The sequence below is a fragment of the Zootoca vivipara genome, chromosome 14, assembly GCF_963506605.1.
Source record: "Zootoca vivipara chromosome 14, rZooViv1.1, whole genome shotgun sequence".
Lineage (NCBI taxonomy): Eukaryota > Metazoa > Chordata > Lepidosauria > Squamata > Lacertidae > Zootoca > Zootoca vivipara.
This window is the reverse complement of record NC_083289.1, coordinates 42,340,953-42,357,483: the sequence shown is the minus strand read 5'-3', so window position 1 is coordinate 42,357,483 and position 16,531 is coordinate 42,340,953. Positions and strand designations below refer to the sequence as shown.

Below are 16,531 nucleotides of genomic sequence, written 5' to 3'. Positions count from 1 at the left end.
TGTAGTTGGGTTCATGGTTTTGTATTTTGTTGTGGTCGCTTTAGTTCTTTTGTCAAACTCCCCAGGAGTATGCTAAGCTGCTGGGTAGATGATTACTCAAGGTATCAGTTGTGTTTGCTGGGGAAAGTCCAAAATCTACCCAGTAGGATGGATGATTCTGCAAGTGTTTTCATAGTCAAGGAATAGTCAAGAGCCTGTAAGTGCCAAAACATGAATCCTGTCAAGGTGGGCTTTGAGTGTGAGAGTGCCCCCCCCCGGCAATTTGCCTTTCAGTGCCCCCCACTGGGATAAACCCTACCCCGTGGTCATATTGGCAGTGATAATGCCTTTTGCTTGTCTGTATGGAAGCTAGAGAGGGTTTCGTGTATATGTGTGTAAAAAACTACCCTGGTGTACAACATTTGCATCCATTGCCTGGCTCATTTTGCCACTAACACGTAGCATTTAAAAGATTGCCCAGTAACGAATGTGATCATTAGTCCAAAAAAAGGTTTCTCACTCCTGCTCTGCATGATTATTCTTATTCTTATTCATTAATTTATATACTGCCAAAATGGCTTCTAAGCAGTTTACAACAGTGGAATCAATACGTAGTTAAAATACACCATAAGAAATCCACAATTAAAAAGCATCGCAGTTAAAAAGGTTTGAAGAAAGCTGAACTGCCCTGAAAACTGTGGATGAAGGGGCAGCGTACAGATTTAATAAATAAATAATAAAATAAAATCAGAAGTTTAGTTCAGGGGACTGCTTGCCCAAACAGGTGTGCCTTCGGGATGAGGTGGAATACCAACATTAACAGTGCCTCTTGTATTTACTCCCTGGATAGTTCAGTTGGTTAGAGCATGGTGCTGAAAATGGCAAGGTTGCAGGTTCAATCCCCATGAGGGACCGCTGCATATTCCTGCATTGCGGGGGGGGGTATTGGACTAGATGACCCTCAGGGTCCCGTCCACCCCTACAGTTCTATGATTCTTTGATTTCAGTGGGGGGCGGGCATTCCGCAACACTGGCTCCATCAGTGAAAAAGCCCACCTCCATGTTACCACAAGCTGATAATCTTCATGCACCGACAGCAGACTCACTCTTTGAGTTTGGATCTTGATGAAGCCAGCACAGAATCATCCAAAGGCAATAGGGACGCATAAGCAGGCTTGGAGAAATCCCAAATTTTGCACTCAAAAAACCTTTTGACAGATCCTGGGGCGACCCCTCCTCCTCCCCAATAACCCCAGTCCAAATGGGGACTGAGAATTGGTAGTCGCTGTGAAATGCTGAAATGCTGATCATCGGGAGGGGCATGAAAAACCAGAGAGGGAGGATGAAAGGGAATGGAGTATTCTGGAAAAGGAAAGGCTGAGTTGCTATCTATCTAGAAACACCTGTCAACAGTAGAAGCCCACCAAGCAACATTTTGTTCCAGGTGCCACTTGTTTTATAAACAAGTGAAGAGGGTTGAAATGAGGACACATGGTGTGTTCTCAAGCAGCCTTGACAATACATGGTGAAATTTTGTTACAATGCACTAGATTTGCAACAGACCTGACTTAAGGCAGCTGCTTCGAGGGCTGGAAATGAGTTTTTGCTTTCTTTAAAATGACAGCATGCTTTTCTCCCCTTAAATGCATTCCGAGTTTTGGCCTACTCAGCACCACCAACTTAATCTAATATGTGAAACCTGTGCATTCCTGCTCTGCCTATTTGGTGCAAATTGCTTAATGCACTTTAATTTCTAATTATTTATTTGTTCCTGTGGGATGGGTCGGTAATGCAAGAGATGGCTAGGGTCAGCAGAAAACAGCGAGGCTGGAGGGACTGTTTTGCTCGAGCCGAAGAGTAATTAAACTGACCGGATTTGCATAACATTTTGTAGCACAGAAAAGAAAGGGGGAGGGAAAAGGACAGATTATAAACTGGTGACCTATCAGTAACAGAGCACCAAGAGGAGTAATTAAAAGGACGTGTAGCTAATATCATTGGTTCAGGGAGAGAAAACGTACGAGCCAAAGCAGCTGAAGGACAACAGATCTGAAGTAGAATAATGTGACATTTATTTACGCATGCACACACCCCAAAATAAATCTGGATTATTTTTTGTCAGCTCTCCAAAAGATGTGGGTTATCTGACCTTTTGAAGGAAGGATTTTTATTTTATTTATTTATTTATTTAAAGAAAGGACGAAATTGCACGCCCTTAGCTGCCTAACAGAATCAGCTTTGAAGATAGTGCTTTTAAAAGCTAAGGTGCAGCTTGTTACATATTGTCCGCTGCTGGTGTGATGATTTGTGTGTTTTTGTATATGCGTTACAACCCCTGAACCCAGCCCTGCCTGCAATGCCTCCAAAGAGACTCGAAAAAAGAAAAAAGAAAAATCGGGAGATGAGGCTAGTGGCTACTAGCCATCATAGCTGTGTTCAACCTCACTGCTGGAGGCAGTTTGCCGAGAATCACAAGTGGGGAGAGTTGGTCCTCTTTATGTGCTTCCCATATGCATCTGGTCAGCCACAATGAGTAGAGGATGCTGCATTAGATGGGGTTTTTGGCCTGATCCAACAGGCTCTTATTGTATTCTTAAGAGTCCTGTTGGTTTGTGCGTGGGTTTTTTTTTGGGGGGGGGGATTTTCAGCATCTCCCGTACTCTTGCAGAGGACCCAGGTGGCGCTGTGGGTTAAACCGCAGAGCCTAGGGCTTGCCAATCAGAAGGTTGGCGGTTCGAATCCCTGCAGCGGGGTGAGCTCCCGTTGCTCGGTCCCAGCTCCTGCCAGTTCGAAAGCACGTCAAAATGCAAGTAGATAAATAGGATAAATACAGCAGGAAGGTAAACGGCGTTTCCGTGTGCTGCTCTGGTTCACCAGAAGTGGCTTTGTCATGCTGGCCACATGACCTGGAAAGCTATACGCCGGCTCCCTCGGCCAATAATGCGAGATGAGGGCGCAACCCCAGAGTCGGTCACGACTGGACCTAATGGTCAGGGGTCCCTTTACCTTTACTGTACTCTCGCAGCTTAGGAACAATGCCGCCTTTGCCTTCTTCAGACTCTGAGGACCCCCCCCCCATCCCTTTAACCTCTGTCTTGTAGAAGTCAGTGATTCCAGAAGCAGGCAATGGTTCTTTAAGGAGCAAAGATTCTCCAGGGAGGTGGGTCCAATTCCAGAAGACATGCTCACTGTTCTTCATGGGGCTTCCAATGGATATAGCTCTTTGCTACAGCAACATTCCCCGCCATGACCTACAATGGAGGGAAAACTATAGCCAGCAGACCCCACTGGGAGCTATCCGTGGTCCTGATGAGACTTGCCTGGCTCTGAACATCCTTTGCCAAGCCAAGCCACATTCTCCTGGATCTGGACTTGACCTGGCATGGCCCTCCTTCCTGAAGACACAGCTTGACACGTCCTTAACGGGTGGCACTTGAAGATGCGGCCTTACTTTTGTAAATTCATGGAGGAAAGGGCTGTCAGTGGCTGCCAGCCATGATGGTTATGCCCCACCTCCTTGGCTAGAGGAGCAATGCTCTGAATACAGTACCAGTTGCAGGAAACCATAGGCAGGGAGGCTGTTCTTGTGCTCATGTTCTGTGTCCTGGTTTCCCACATGCATCTGGTTTACCACTGTGGCATGATTCATCCCCCCATTTTTAAAATTCATTTTATAACAACAATTACAACAACCAAAATGAAACTTTACTGGAAGAATTAGAGGACAAACAAAACAAAAAATAAAAAAGGAATGGAGGATATTTGATGAGTACATAAAGAATAATGGTATAGCTAAACCCTAATGGCAGACTAAGATTGAACCTAAATTGAATTTAAGGGAAGATTATAATAAACGGAAGATAAAAGTTGTGCGATACGATAAGGTGAATTCATAGATTACAGAGAGAATAATTGGAAGTCAGTTAAAAGAAGATATAAATGAATGATTTTACTTTTTCTAATTTTTGTCTTTTTTGTTTTTTATTCTTGTTTTTGTTTTTTTGTGAATGCATTTTTGGTTATATGATTAGATCTTCAGAATGCATTGTTCTTTTTGTCCATAAAAGTGTGTGCGTATGTTGAGTGTTTATGTTTTTAAAGAGAGAAATTAATAAAGTTTATATTAAAAAAAACAACAGCCAAAATGGCACACTACAACAAAAAACAACAATACAACAAACAAAACAAAAACAATACAAATAAACTCTAATCTTACCATCTATTTCACTAACCATTGTTATGTGGACTTCCCCAAGGCCCCCCTGTCTGATTTTCATTTTAACGCATCTTTAGCAGTTTCATATATCATAATCTTAAACCTTTTTTTACAACTTAACTATTACAAAAATTTCCTCACATTATAACACTTACATAAATTCATCTTACATTCTTTACTAACATCTATTTCTATCCCTACAGCCTAAAATTAACTTCCAGAGATTTCCTAAAATTTAAATATTGCAATGTTTTTCTAAATAATCTTTGAACTTCTTCCAATCTTCTTCCACCGTCTCTTCCTTCTGGTCCCGGAGTCTCCCAGTCAGTTCGGCAAGTTCCATATAGTCCATCATCTTCATTTGCCATTCTTCAATAGTTGGTAACTCTTTTTTCTTCCAATATTTTGCTATTAATATTCTCGCTGCTGTTGTGGCATACAGAAAAAAGCTAGTATCCTTTTTGGGGATTTCTTCCCCCTGGGACAATGGCATGATTCAATGGGCTATTCTTCTGTTCTTAACCTTGCCTTGAGGGGAAGCTAGGAATGGGGGATAAATATTGGTTTCACTTCTTGCTTCAATGTGAACCTGTCCACTATGGAGACCAAAGTACACCTTGCCTAAAAAAATTCCCCTTTTCCAGATTTTGCAATCCAGTTCTCCCAACAAGAGAATTGTGTTGTTGTTGTTGTTTAGTCGTTTAGTCGTGTCCGACTCTTCGTGACCCCATGGACCATAGCACGCCAGGCACTCCTGTCTTCCACTGCCTCCCGCAGTTTGGTCAAACTCATGTTCGTAGCTTCGAGAACACTGTCCTACCATCTCATCCTCTGTCGTCCTCTTCCCCTAGTGCCCTCCATCTTTTCCAACATCAATAATAAGAATGCATATATTAGGAGAACATGCATATATATGCATATACTATATGCACAGAAATGCATGTATTTGTGGAAATCATGTACTAAAATGCTTGCAAGGGAAGTTTGCTTGTATAAGCTAGGAAAATGTGTGCTAAAAGGCTGATGAATTTTCACGAGGTCTTTTAAAAACAACAGTACTGATAATTCACAAACTGATGTGGAAATCTGGTGAAGTTGAGACTGAAAACTGAGCAACTGGGAGAAATTGAAACTGACAAGCTCACCCAGCTCTCAAGGAGACCACACAGGGGGGAAAAAAACCTCCCAGTGTTAAAAATGGCACTGCTGTGTTTTTGATGCTGACTGCCCTATAAATAACCCTTCTTTCTCGCTGCAGGTGGTTAACTGTGTCATTTCAGTATTAAAAATTTGCTGGGTGTCGATTGAACTGTACGGGCATGGTTTAACCATTTTTCTCTTTCTTTCTCCCCTTCTGCTTTCCCCCCCTACAGCAATGAAATCAGGAGGCACCCAGCTCAAACTGATAATGACATTCCAGAATTACGGGCAAGCCTTGTTTAAGCCAATGAAGTAAGTGAGAGATCCCTGTCTTAAAAAAGCACGTTTACAAAATTTCTGATGCCTGTGAAGAGATCACTAATGGGCATTCTTGTCTGCAGCCAAGCTTGTGGCGGAAAGAGATATGACAGTAATGGCAGAATGAGCAATGATTGTTTCGGTGACCCTACCCGCTTTTAAATTAAAGGGAGGCCTCGTGTGTGTGTGTGTGTGTGTGTGTGTGTGTGTGTGTGTGTAATCTGGTGCAGACTACAGCATAAGGAAAAGGGACTTTTAACGCTTTCCCCTACATTGGTCCCAATCAACCCCCACCCCCAGCAAAAGGGGGGGGGATGAGGACATAGCACAAAATAATATTTTGTCCTGAGGATACATTCACAACCAGAGGCATAAAGTTAACTCAGGCAAGCATGCACTAGCCAGAAAAGCTCATTTTGCTTTGCAGATGTCTTAATGCTTTCAACTTGCCTTCTGTATGAACCTCTGCCAGACATTAACGAAGTCAGGGAAGGTCAAATGTGGGTTAAGGCTCCTAAGTTAGATTTGGGTTTAAGATTCCAGATTAACTTTGGACGCATTGTGGGAAAGAGCTTGGAAAATAACTCATCTTCAGATGGTAGCGAAACTGATTCACGTTTATGGTAGTAGCCAAATGCATTCCCCCACCCCGCCATTCCCTAGATTTCCCTTTGGTTGTATATTCATTTGTGATTTGTGCTCATGATTGCATCAGTAAGTAAAAAAATAAATAAAAATCAAATTAATTTATTTTTAAATAATTAATTAAATTTGTTAGTTGCTTTTTTGCTATGGCAACTCAAAGTGACATGCAGTATTTTAAGGGGGGGGAGCCTACATACATTAAAACCAGCATATATGTGTATATATGTACACACACACCTGCATACAACCAGCTGTCTACAAGCTGTTGGGATCCTGCACGTGCCAGATATTTAAGTGTCTTCTTGGCCCAAGATCAAGTTAAAACCTGGGGGAACAGGCTGACTGCTCTGATTTAGATCTCTGAATTTGCAATAAGCTGCGAGGTGGTCAGGAAAATGCACCAAAGCGCCTGTGTTTCTCAAGCTCCCAGCACCGCTTGGCTGCTTGAGGATATTTTATGGGTGGCTTGAAGTTATTTTGTGCATAACTGCTCCAATCCCCCTTCACAAAAACCAAATCCCCTGCTGGTTCTGATTAACAGAGCAGATGAAAAGATAATGGAAAAAATGTTCTCCTGCAGACAAACTTGCCCGGTTGCTCACATCTCCACACCTTTTGGATTGGAGCTCATCCTTCAATCTGCATTAGTTAAAATCTTTGGGGGCCTTGTGATAATCTCTGATAGCCTCCACCATTTACCTGATGCCACCAACAGCTTTTCCCTCTCTTCCTGCCCCAACCAGACCCTGCAAGGAACAGTATGTCACAAACAGTCTAGTCCTGTGCATTGTCTACTTAAGAGCAGGAATAGGGAACATGTCCCCCCCCCCCCGAGGCTGTTGGGACTCCAAAAGACTCAGCCAGCATGCCCAGTGGTCAGGAATGATGAGAACAAGATCTGGAGGCCCCTCGGGGCACAGACCTCTTATGATTTGTCCTGTATCAAATGTATCAAATGGAGCAGGACAATACCAATCAGGCCTCTGTATTCTCCTAGGCTACGTATGCACTGTGGATTTGTAGCAGGTGACTTTCTTCAAAGAATCCTGGGAACTGTAGTTTGTCGCCAGTTTTGAGAATTGTAGTTGATGGTAGGATTACCATATTTCCAACAATAAGTAAAAACGAGGACACCCCGAAAGTTGTTGAGGTGTTGTTGTTTTTAACGGAAGACCCCCCAAATGCCACCTTTCAATTTTTCAATCCCGCCTTTGAAATCCTGGTAATGTCCAGAAATATCTAGGTGTATAGAAGCCCTAGTTTATGGGAAAACTACAGTTCCGCCCAGGGCTCTCAGGGCGGTTCACAGATCTGCCAAAAGGCAGTCAGGTTGAAGAACAGCAGCAGACTTGGATGCTAGGGTTAAAATGAAGATGTGCTGCAGCTCTGGAAAAGGCAGGGTTGTGCCTCTGAATTCCACTTGCTGGGAACAACGATAGGAGAGAGATCCTGCGCTGTGTTCTGCTCATGGGTTTTTCATCAACATCTGGTTGGCCACTCACTGTGACAGGAAAGTGGACTAGATAGGCATCTGGCCTGATCCAGCAGGGCTTTTCTTAATGTTCTGATTGTAGAATCATAGAATTGTAGAGTTGGATCATCCAATCCAGACTTCCTCAAACTCGGCCCTCCAGATGTTTTGAGACTACAATTCCCATCATCCCTGACCACTGATCCTGCTCGCTAGAGATCATAGGAGTTGTCGGCCAAAAACATCTGGTGGGCCAAGTTTGAGGAAGCCTGATCCAGTCCAACCCATGCAATGCAGGATTGTGCCCGGTACAGGTTGTGTTTTGCTGTAAACAAAACTTGTCTGACCGGCCACAGCTCTTCAGGGCCTCGGATCTAGGCCTTTCTCATCTCAGATACTTTTAACTGGAGGTTAACTGGGGCTTAAATTTGGCACCCTTTACCTGCAGACCAGGTATTCTGCCCTTTCCTTTGTTGGGAGAATATGCAACAGAATGTCTGGGGCGGACGTTCCATATTAGTGACTTGTGTTGGAGGTGAGCACTGTGGTTGTCGTTCTGAAGGATGATAATGCACCCATCGAGATTTCTGTTTGGGGAGGGGATTCCGGGAATCTAAAGCAAGCCAAGGAAAGCAGAAAGGCGTCTGGGGCGATAAATACCATAGGCTTGGTTTTCTTAACCCAGGAGGGATTGGACTTTAAAATTGGGGATTAGGGTGGAAATCAAGAGCAGGTAAAAGAAATTTGAATAAAGGCAGGGGCACACTCGAAGGAGGTCAGCACTAAAGTGGAAGCATGGTGTGTTTATTACACTGGGTTTCGCAAAGTCGCTTGGGGCCGCCGAAGGTTTTAACGAAGCCATTCAGCATCCGTGTTGGGGCATTGCCGCAATCATAAACTCATTTCCTTGCTTTGTTTCCCCGCTATGGAAGTTCAATTATTAGTTCCCTCCAAGTGGGTCCGTAAAGTAGGAGAGTCGGGGAGGATAAGTGGCTTTTTGAGTGTCTATTTAGTATTCCTCACATCCATGCTAAACATCAGGTTGCCTGTATGAAGCCTTCAGAAGACTGCAGTACTTAATTTTTCAAATGAGAATCAGCGGGGCTCACAAATCATGTTTTCTGGCCTGGTGGCTTTTTCCTCTCAGTCTCAGATTTTTTTTGTGGGGAGGGGAACATGTGCTCTGCTTGATGGAGGACAGCCCACTATTTCACGGATGGGGAAACCTGCATCCCTAAAGATGTTCTTGGAACTCCTGCTCTCAGGGATGATGGACCAGGCTGCCAAAAGGATCTCCTGGTTCTCGGTAGTAGAGCACATTGCTGCTTTGCATGCAGAAGGTCCCAGGTTCAACCCCCAACATTTGCTGGTGAGGCTGGGAATATGGAGAGCCTTGGAGAGCCACTGTTGGTCCATATAAGACAATGCTGAGCTAGATGGACCATTGAGTCTGATTCTGTATAAGGCAGATACCCATGCTCCACATCACCAAGGCTCTATTTTTTTCACTCCTGGCAGCTGGGTTATAGTGGTTGGCACCTGGGGAGAGGGCCTTCTCAGTGGTGGCCCCTTCTGGAATTTTTCTCATTGCAAGAAATGAGGTTACAAGGAAACCAGGCACAGGGCCTTCTCAGTAGTGGCACATGCCCTTTGGAAATAAACAACTATCTTACTTATAGGAAACATCTGGATGCAGCCCTGTATAGGGAAGTTTTTAATGTTTGACGTTTTACTTTGCTTGATGTTTTCATTTGTTGGAAGGCGCCCAAGAGTGGCTGGGGCAACTGAGTTAGATGAGCGGCAAATAAATAATAAATTATTGCTATTATTATATCCGTAGCAACAATATACTACTGGAATATTGAGAAAAAGTTTGCAGTAAAGGAGACAAAGTATCATTGCATTTGCAAAGTATACATTTCCACTAGGCTTTATGAGGAACCATATAGCACAAAATAAATAATAATTAAATCAAAAAATACTTTAAGCAGCAGACAGCAAGGCTTCTGGGCAAACTCCAGTTTCAGATAATGATAAAACTCAAAAACCTTTTGAAGCCTTGACTGTACTTTGCACAAATGGGAGGACTCCAGGAATGTTTATCTCTCCAGAGACGTTACTTGATTCCAGAAGGATAATACTAGTGCGAGTGTCCAAATTTATAATGATATACAGTATTATAATGATATTTTGTCTACTTGAGGGAGTTGGGTATGTTCAGCATGGAAAAAATGGAGACTGAGAGGAGATGTGATAGCCATTTTCAAATATTGGAAGGGCTGTCACATGGGAGATGGAATAAGCTTATTTTCTCCAGCTCTGGAAGGTAGGACCCGATCCAATGGATTCAAGTTACAAGAAGGGATATTCCGATGGAAGAACTTCCAATGGAAGGGAGAACTTTTTGACGGTAAGAGCTGTTCCACACTGGAACGGACTCCCTCAGGAGGTGGTGAACATTCCTTCCTTGAAGGTTTTGAAGCAGAGGTTGGATTGGCCATCAGACAGGGATGCTTTAGCTGAGATTCTGGCATTGCAGGCAGCTGGACTAGGTGACCCTACAAGCTTATCTTTCTGGCATTTGCCAGGGACTACGATGATGATGGCCTTTGAAAAGTCTTTTATCTCTTGAACTGAGCGGCCTTGCTGTTGCTTTTATTCCAATGGTTTTGTTTTGTTTTGTTTTGTTTTGTGCCTTTCCTGTATTTTATGACATGGACAGTTTCTTGATGATGATGATAATAATAATAATAATAATAATAATAATAATAATAATAATAATTTATTATTTATACCCCGCCCATCTGGCTGGGTTTCCCCAGCCACTCTGGGCGGCTTCCAACAGAAAAATAAAACACAATAATCTATTAAACATTAAAAGCCTCCCTGAAGAGGGCTGCCTTCAGATGTCTTCTAAAAGTCTGGTAGTTGTTTTCCTCTTTGACATCTGTTGGGAGGGCGTTCCACATGGCAGGCACCACCACCGAGAAGTCCCTCCGCCTAGTTCCCTGCAACTTGGCTTCTCGCAACGAGGGAACCGCCAGAAGGCCCTCGGTGCTGGACCTCAGTGTCCGGGCAGAATGATGGAGGTGGAGACGCTCCTTCAGGTATACTGGACCGAGGCCATTTAGGGCTTTAAATGATGGCATTGTGTGCCCTGGGGGATAGAATTTGAAGCAAGTTGTTTGTTTCTTCTTGTCCGTTATTAATTTACCTAATAAGGTAAATGGACAAAGAAGCATTTTGGAGACCACTGTGGTAGCAGCGACTAAGGTTCACTTATGAAGAGAGACATTTGCCACCACGATCCCTCTGCTATGGAGTTCCCATCAGGTTGAGGGGCCGCTTGCGTGCTTCAGATTAATGTCTGACTAAGGCTGCATGCATGCTATATATTTAAGACAGTATCATACTGCTTTAAAGCCATGACCTCCCCCTCCACACACCAAAGAACCCTGGGAAGTGTAGTTTGCTAATAGTGCTGAGAGAAGTTAAGAGACCCCCTCAGAACTACAGTTCACAGAGTTCTCTGGGAAGAAGCATTGACTGCTAAACCACTCTCGAGGACTGTAGCTCTGTGAGAGGGGATAAGAACAACTCTCAGCATCCATAACAAGGTACACTAGTCAGGATTTTGGCGGGGATGCCATGACTCTTTAAAATCAGGGGTCAGCAGTTTTTTTCAGCAGGGGCCGGTCCACTGTCCATCAGACCTTGTGGGGAGCCAGACTATATTTTGGGAGGGAAATGATGCAAGAGCACAACGAGTCCCGGTGGCTGCTTACCTGTGTCTTGCGAGCGACGGGCTGCCGGTGGCGGTGGAGGGACGATGAGCGGCATGCGAAAGGGCTTAAAATGTTGGCTGCTTGAGCGCTGCTGCTGCTGCTGCTGGCACCAACAAAGCCCATCCCCCTTCCTCCTCTAGGCAGGGTGGGGAGAAGCCAGAAGGAGGGAGTGTGAGGGAGAGGGAAAGAATTTGCACGCTGGCAACCCACACAGCGATACCTGGCCCGTCCATGGGCCGGATCCAGAAGGCAATTGGACCTGATCCAGTACGCAGACCTTAGTTTGCCGACCCATGATTTAAAATGGTATGATACTATACTATCTTGAGGTTTCTGTGTGAAAGGGAGATACAAAAGTTTTAAACAAACAAGAAATAAAGAACATGTGTGTGATAGAAAAGCAACAACACTCAGTTGGCTGATCTGCTAGGAATGTTTCTGAATGTTCTAAATGTTCAGGGAATAAAGCTGTCAGAATATTTGCAGTTACGTTTCTGTTAGCAGAAGGGCAGTGGTAATTTTGGTTGGGGTAGAAACCTCAGGCACAGCCTGGGAATATTACCTTTTGAAAGGCAGGTTGAGTAGTGCAGTGTTTCTCAACCTTTTTTGTGCCACGGCACACTTTTCTATGAAAAAAAATCCCGCGGCACACCAACTCTGTGCCGCCCTATATTTAGTTTAGTTTGGAGGGGAGACGTACCGGTAAAGCATGCCACTGAAGAACTGCTGCGCGGTAGCCAGGCGGACCCACCAGGCGCAGAGCCTGCGGAGCGAGCGGGGACAGACCCCAGGCGGGCAGACCCGGGCGCGCAGCTGCCACCGCCTCCCTCCCAGCCGCCCCAGGCAGTCGCCGCCACTCTGGCCCGGCGAAGGGAAGCCCTGTGCAGCCTTCCCCGCCTGCCTCCTCCTCCCCAGGAGGGCGATTTGCATTGTCACGTGCCTGGCGGCCGCCAATAGACAACACTAACCCGCCGGAAAGGAAGCCGGCCGGGTCACGACGTGGGCGCTCGCCTCGCGTCGTGACCCGGCCGGCTTCCTTTCCGGCGGGTCAGCGACGTGGCAGTGCAAATCGCCCTTCTCGTCGCGGCACACCAGCCAGTGTTTCGCGGCACAGTAGTGTGCCGCGGAACTCCGGTTGAGAAACGCTGGAGTAGTGGAAATACGGTAATTCCCAGGTGATAGGGAAACTGAAAGGCAGAGAGCTCAGTTGTTGAGGAGAATATACAGGAAACAGGACTGGTAAATGACTGGAAACAAGAAGGGTAAATGAAGGAGAAGGAGCCTTGAAGAAACTGGGGCACACAATGGGGTTAATAAGATAAAGGGCAGATTTACTTATTGATTTGAGCCAACCAGCCTGCTCTTGGACTGCAGGCTCCTAATTGTTTTATTCTCCGACCTCTTAAATCAAATGTAAGGCAGGGAAGGAAGGCCGAAAGAATGCCCTTGCGTGAGTAGAGCCCACCGTGCAACAATTATTTCATTTATTTGAAGATCTACATCCTCCATCCTGAACTAATTGCCCATAAAAGGTTGCAGGGTTAGCCAGCTCTATTTACAAATCCTTATTGCCCAATGCAAATTCCGTTGCTAATTCTGCATGAATCAACCCCAAATGAGAATGCTTCCAGTAAACACCAAGGGAGTTCCGAACATAGCTGAAATGTATCTAACAAACAATTAGCGTGGAGCTTTGCTTAATATACTGCAATATTCCCCACATATTGAGATTTCTCGTGCCAGGCTTTCTTAAACGGCTCGATACACTGGGTAGGAAGTCACCCAAAGCCAGCCCAGCCAAATGCTGGAATGTTAATAACACCAAGTGGCTTTTTATTACAGTGGTACCTTGGTTCTCAAACCTAATCCGTTCCGGAAGTCCATTCCAAAACCAAAGCGTTCCAAAACCAAGGCGCGCTTTCCCATAGAAAGTAATGCAAAGTGGATTAATCCGTTCCAGACTTTTAAAAACAACTCCTAAAACAGCAATTTAGTATGAATTTTACTATCTAATGAGACCATTGATCCATAAAATGAAAGCAATCATCAATGTACTGTACTATAAAATAAATAAGATACTATTGTAGGTGAAAAAATTAAAATTACATATTTTTCTTACCTGCAGTGATGACAGCCATTGTTTGGATGGGGGCTTTTATCCATTTCTGAAGTCACACAATCAATCAATCAATCAGTAGCTGAACTGGGTTCTGCACAGTCACAAAAACAAACTAACTGATAAAGCCTCAGAAACAAAAACCCAAAATAAATAGCAAAAACAAAAGTGCCAAACATAATCCATTCCAGAAGTCCATTTGACTTCCGAAATGTTCAGAAACCAAGGCACAGCTTCTGATTGGCACAGGCGCCCCTGAAACAATAGCTGACAACCGCATTGGATCTTCAGCTTCCGAAAAACGTTTGAAAACCGGAACACTTACTTCTGGGTTTTTGGCGTTTGGGAACCAAGGTGTTTGAGTACCAAGGTACCACTGTATTATTCTAGTGTCTACTCTCACCTATTGGAGTGAACGAAAGGCTGGATTTTATAGGTCTTGATTCAGATCCAAATGTCACCATGCAAATTCTTTTTTGGATGGTTTGGGTACCAATCAACCAGGGCCCAATCAAACAGGGCCCAATCTGTAAAACCATATTATTATAGAATAATAGAGCTGTAGAGTTGGAAGGGACCTGTTCAACCCCCAGCAATGCAGGACTCACAGCTAAAGAATATGTTATGCAACAAACTAATCTTGGAAAAGGGACGCGGGTGGTACTGTGGTCTAAACCACTGAGCCTCTTGGGATTGCCGATCAGGAGGTCGGCAGTTCGAATCCCCGCAGTCCCAGCTGCTTCCAACCTAGCAGTTCGAAAGCACGTCAAAGTGCAAGTAGATAAATAGGTACTGCTCCGGCAGGAAGGTTAACAGCGTTTCCGTGCGCTGCTCTGGTTTCAGTGTTCCGTTGCGCCAGAAGCGGCTTAGTCATGCTGGCCATATGACCCGGGGAAACTGCGGACAAATGCCGGCTCCCTCAGCCTGTAAAGCGAGATGAGCGCCGCAACCCCAGAGTCGTCTGCGACTGGACTTAACTGTCAGGGGTCCTTTACCTTTTTAATTTTGGAAAAACAATGAATCTTTGCCTCATCCTCCAACTCTATGGTTGGTTGGGATGCCAGAGAATTCCAACAGAAACAAGAGCAAATGTTTGCTTATTCATACCATATCCCATATATTAATCCATCCAATGAATATGATTGGTATTTGCTGTTGTTGCTTCCAGCTTGCAAGCAATATGTTCTCAATTACTCTCAGCCCCTCTTCACATAGTGTTTCCTTTGCATTCAAAGTTGGGGGGTGGAATTGTGTAATAACAATGATAGTTGAGTAATTCATTACATAACACCAGTTATACATGTTTACCACAGCATACAGTATGAGGAATAAGGTAGCTTTTGTCAGAAGATGAACTGCAGCTGAACAGAAGCACTGCTGCATGTGGTGAATTCAGGGCAGAATGGCAAATGATGCTTTCTCATATCCTGTCTAGTGGTTGCCCAGGGACAGTTTGCGGAAAACAGAGACTTGGTGGGGACATCAAAGTTCATCTAGTCTAACCCCCTCTGGATGGTCTGAGAATGTGCAAGGCAGCTTTCTGGTGTTATAGATTTAGGGGGACCCCCCCTAAACCCTAGAAATTAATAAATGTTAGGATTTTGATTAATTGGGATATGGATGAAAGTACAAGCTGCAGAGCTGTGCAAGACAGGGAATCCTTGGGCTGGCTTATGCAAACCAACCTGGCTGGCCTAGCAAAGAGCAAATCCGTTAACATGACAAAATGTGTTGATGAGCCTTCTAAAAGGAATCATTTGGCCTGGGGAGACAGATGTTGCCAAGGTAATGGGGTGTGTGAAGTGACAGGAAAAGAGAGTTTTAGCAGGGTGTTCTGGGAGGAAGGAGGAGGAAGAAAGATGGCGACCCATATTGGGCAGGCTGGCTGAAGGCTGGCTGGGAGAGATGCCTTGGAATCCAGGGCTGCACTGCTTTGGGGGGCAAGCGCTTCTTGAAATGACCATGCTGTAAGACCTGGACTCCCTCCATGAAGGCTGAAGGTGTATATAGATGACTAGGCCATATTTCTCAAACCTACAACAGTCTCCATTGTGTCTCAGTTCTCCAAGGCACCGCAGACCCGGGGTGAGTGGCTGAAATCCCGTGGGCTCTTGCCACCGCTCAGCAGAGAGAGGGGGAGGCAACCAACTTTTGTAACACTATGTTCCCCAGATTCCCCAAACAGTGTGTTACCCTCCCCACTTTCTCAGCTTTCAGTTAGTATCTCCTCAACCTGTGCCAGGAAAAGGCAAATAAAATTACTTTGAGAAGCTGTGGGGCATTCCTTCCTTTTAGCATGGCAAGGGTGTGGCCATCTTCAGAGTTATTTTTGAATTGCCTTTCTACCAAACGTGCTCAAGGCAATGCAGAATTAAAACAACAACAACATAGAAATGACAATCCAATAATTTATTGGTGTCTCCTGCTTTCCAAGGGCCAGAAATTGGTGTGCAGTTGCCAGGGCCTGAGCAAAGCACAAGCAAGTTGTGGCTGGATGAGACTTGAGCTGGATTCAAACAAGACCTGCTTGATGGCTTTGCTGCCTGCAGATTTGCCTAAATGTGGGTTCCTACCCTTAACGGGCTTCACAATCCTTCTGCCCTCCCTCCTTCCTTGTTTGTAACATTTGTACCTCATTCATCACCCAAAAGATCACCCAGAGTGGCTTGCGGATCAATCAAGCCAGCATATCCCTTGCAGACATGACACAAAAGGAAAAGGGAATGGAGAGGGAAGAGGAAATCAAGAATACTTAATGTTATATGGTTCTTGTTAATCGTCATAGTCAGCTGAGATGGGGGGGGGGACAGTCACCTGTGACAGGACCTTCTCAGTGGTAGTTCCCAACATGCAGATGCCTT

General features: G+C 44.8%; 1 protein-coding gene across 1 annotated transcript in view; it reads left to right on the top strand.

The window, feature by feature from the left end:
• FAM20C (FAM20C golgi associated secretory pathway kinase) overlaps positions 1–16,531 on the top strand; it is a 111,178-nt gene that overhangs the window by 39,032 nt on the left and 55,615 nt on the right. The window contains exon 3 of the mRNA XM_035131633.2: positions 5,569–5,647. Coding sequence (XP_034987524.1) covers positions 5,569–5,647 — 79 coding nt within the window. The remainder of the gene's footprint in view (positions 1–5,568; positions 5,648–16,531) is intronic.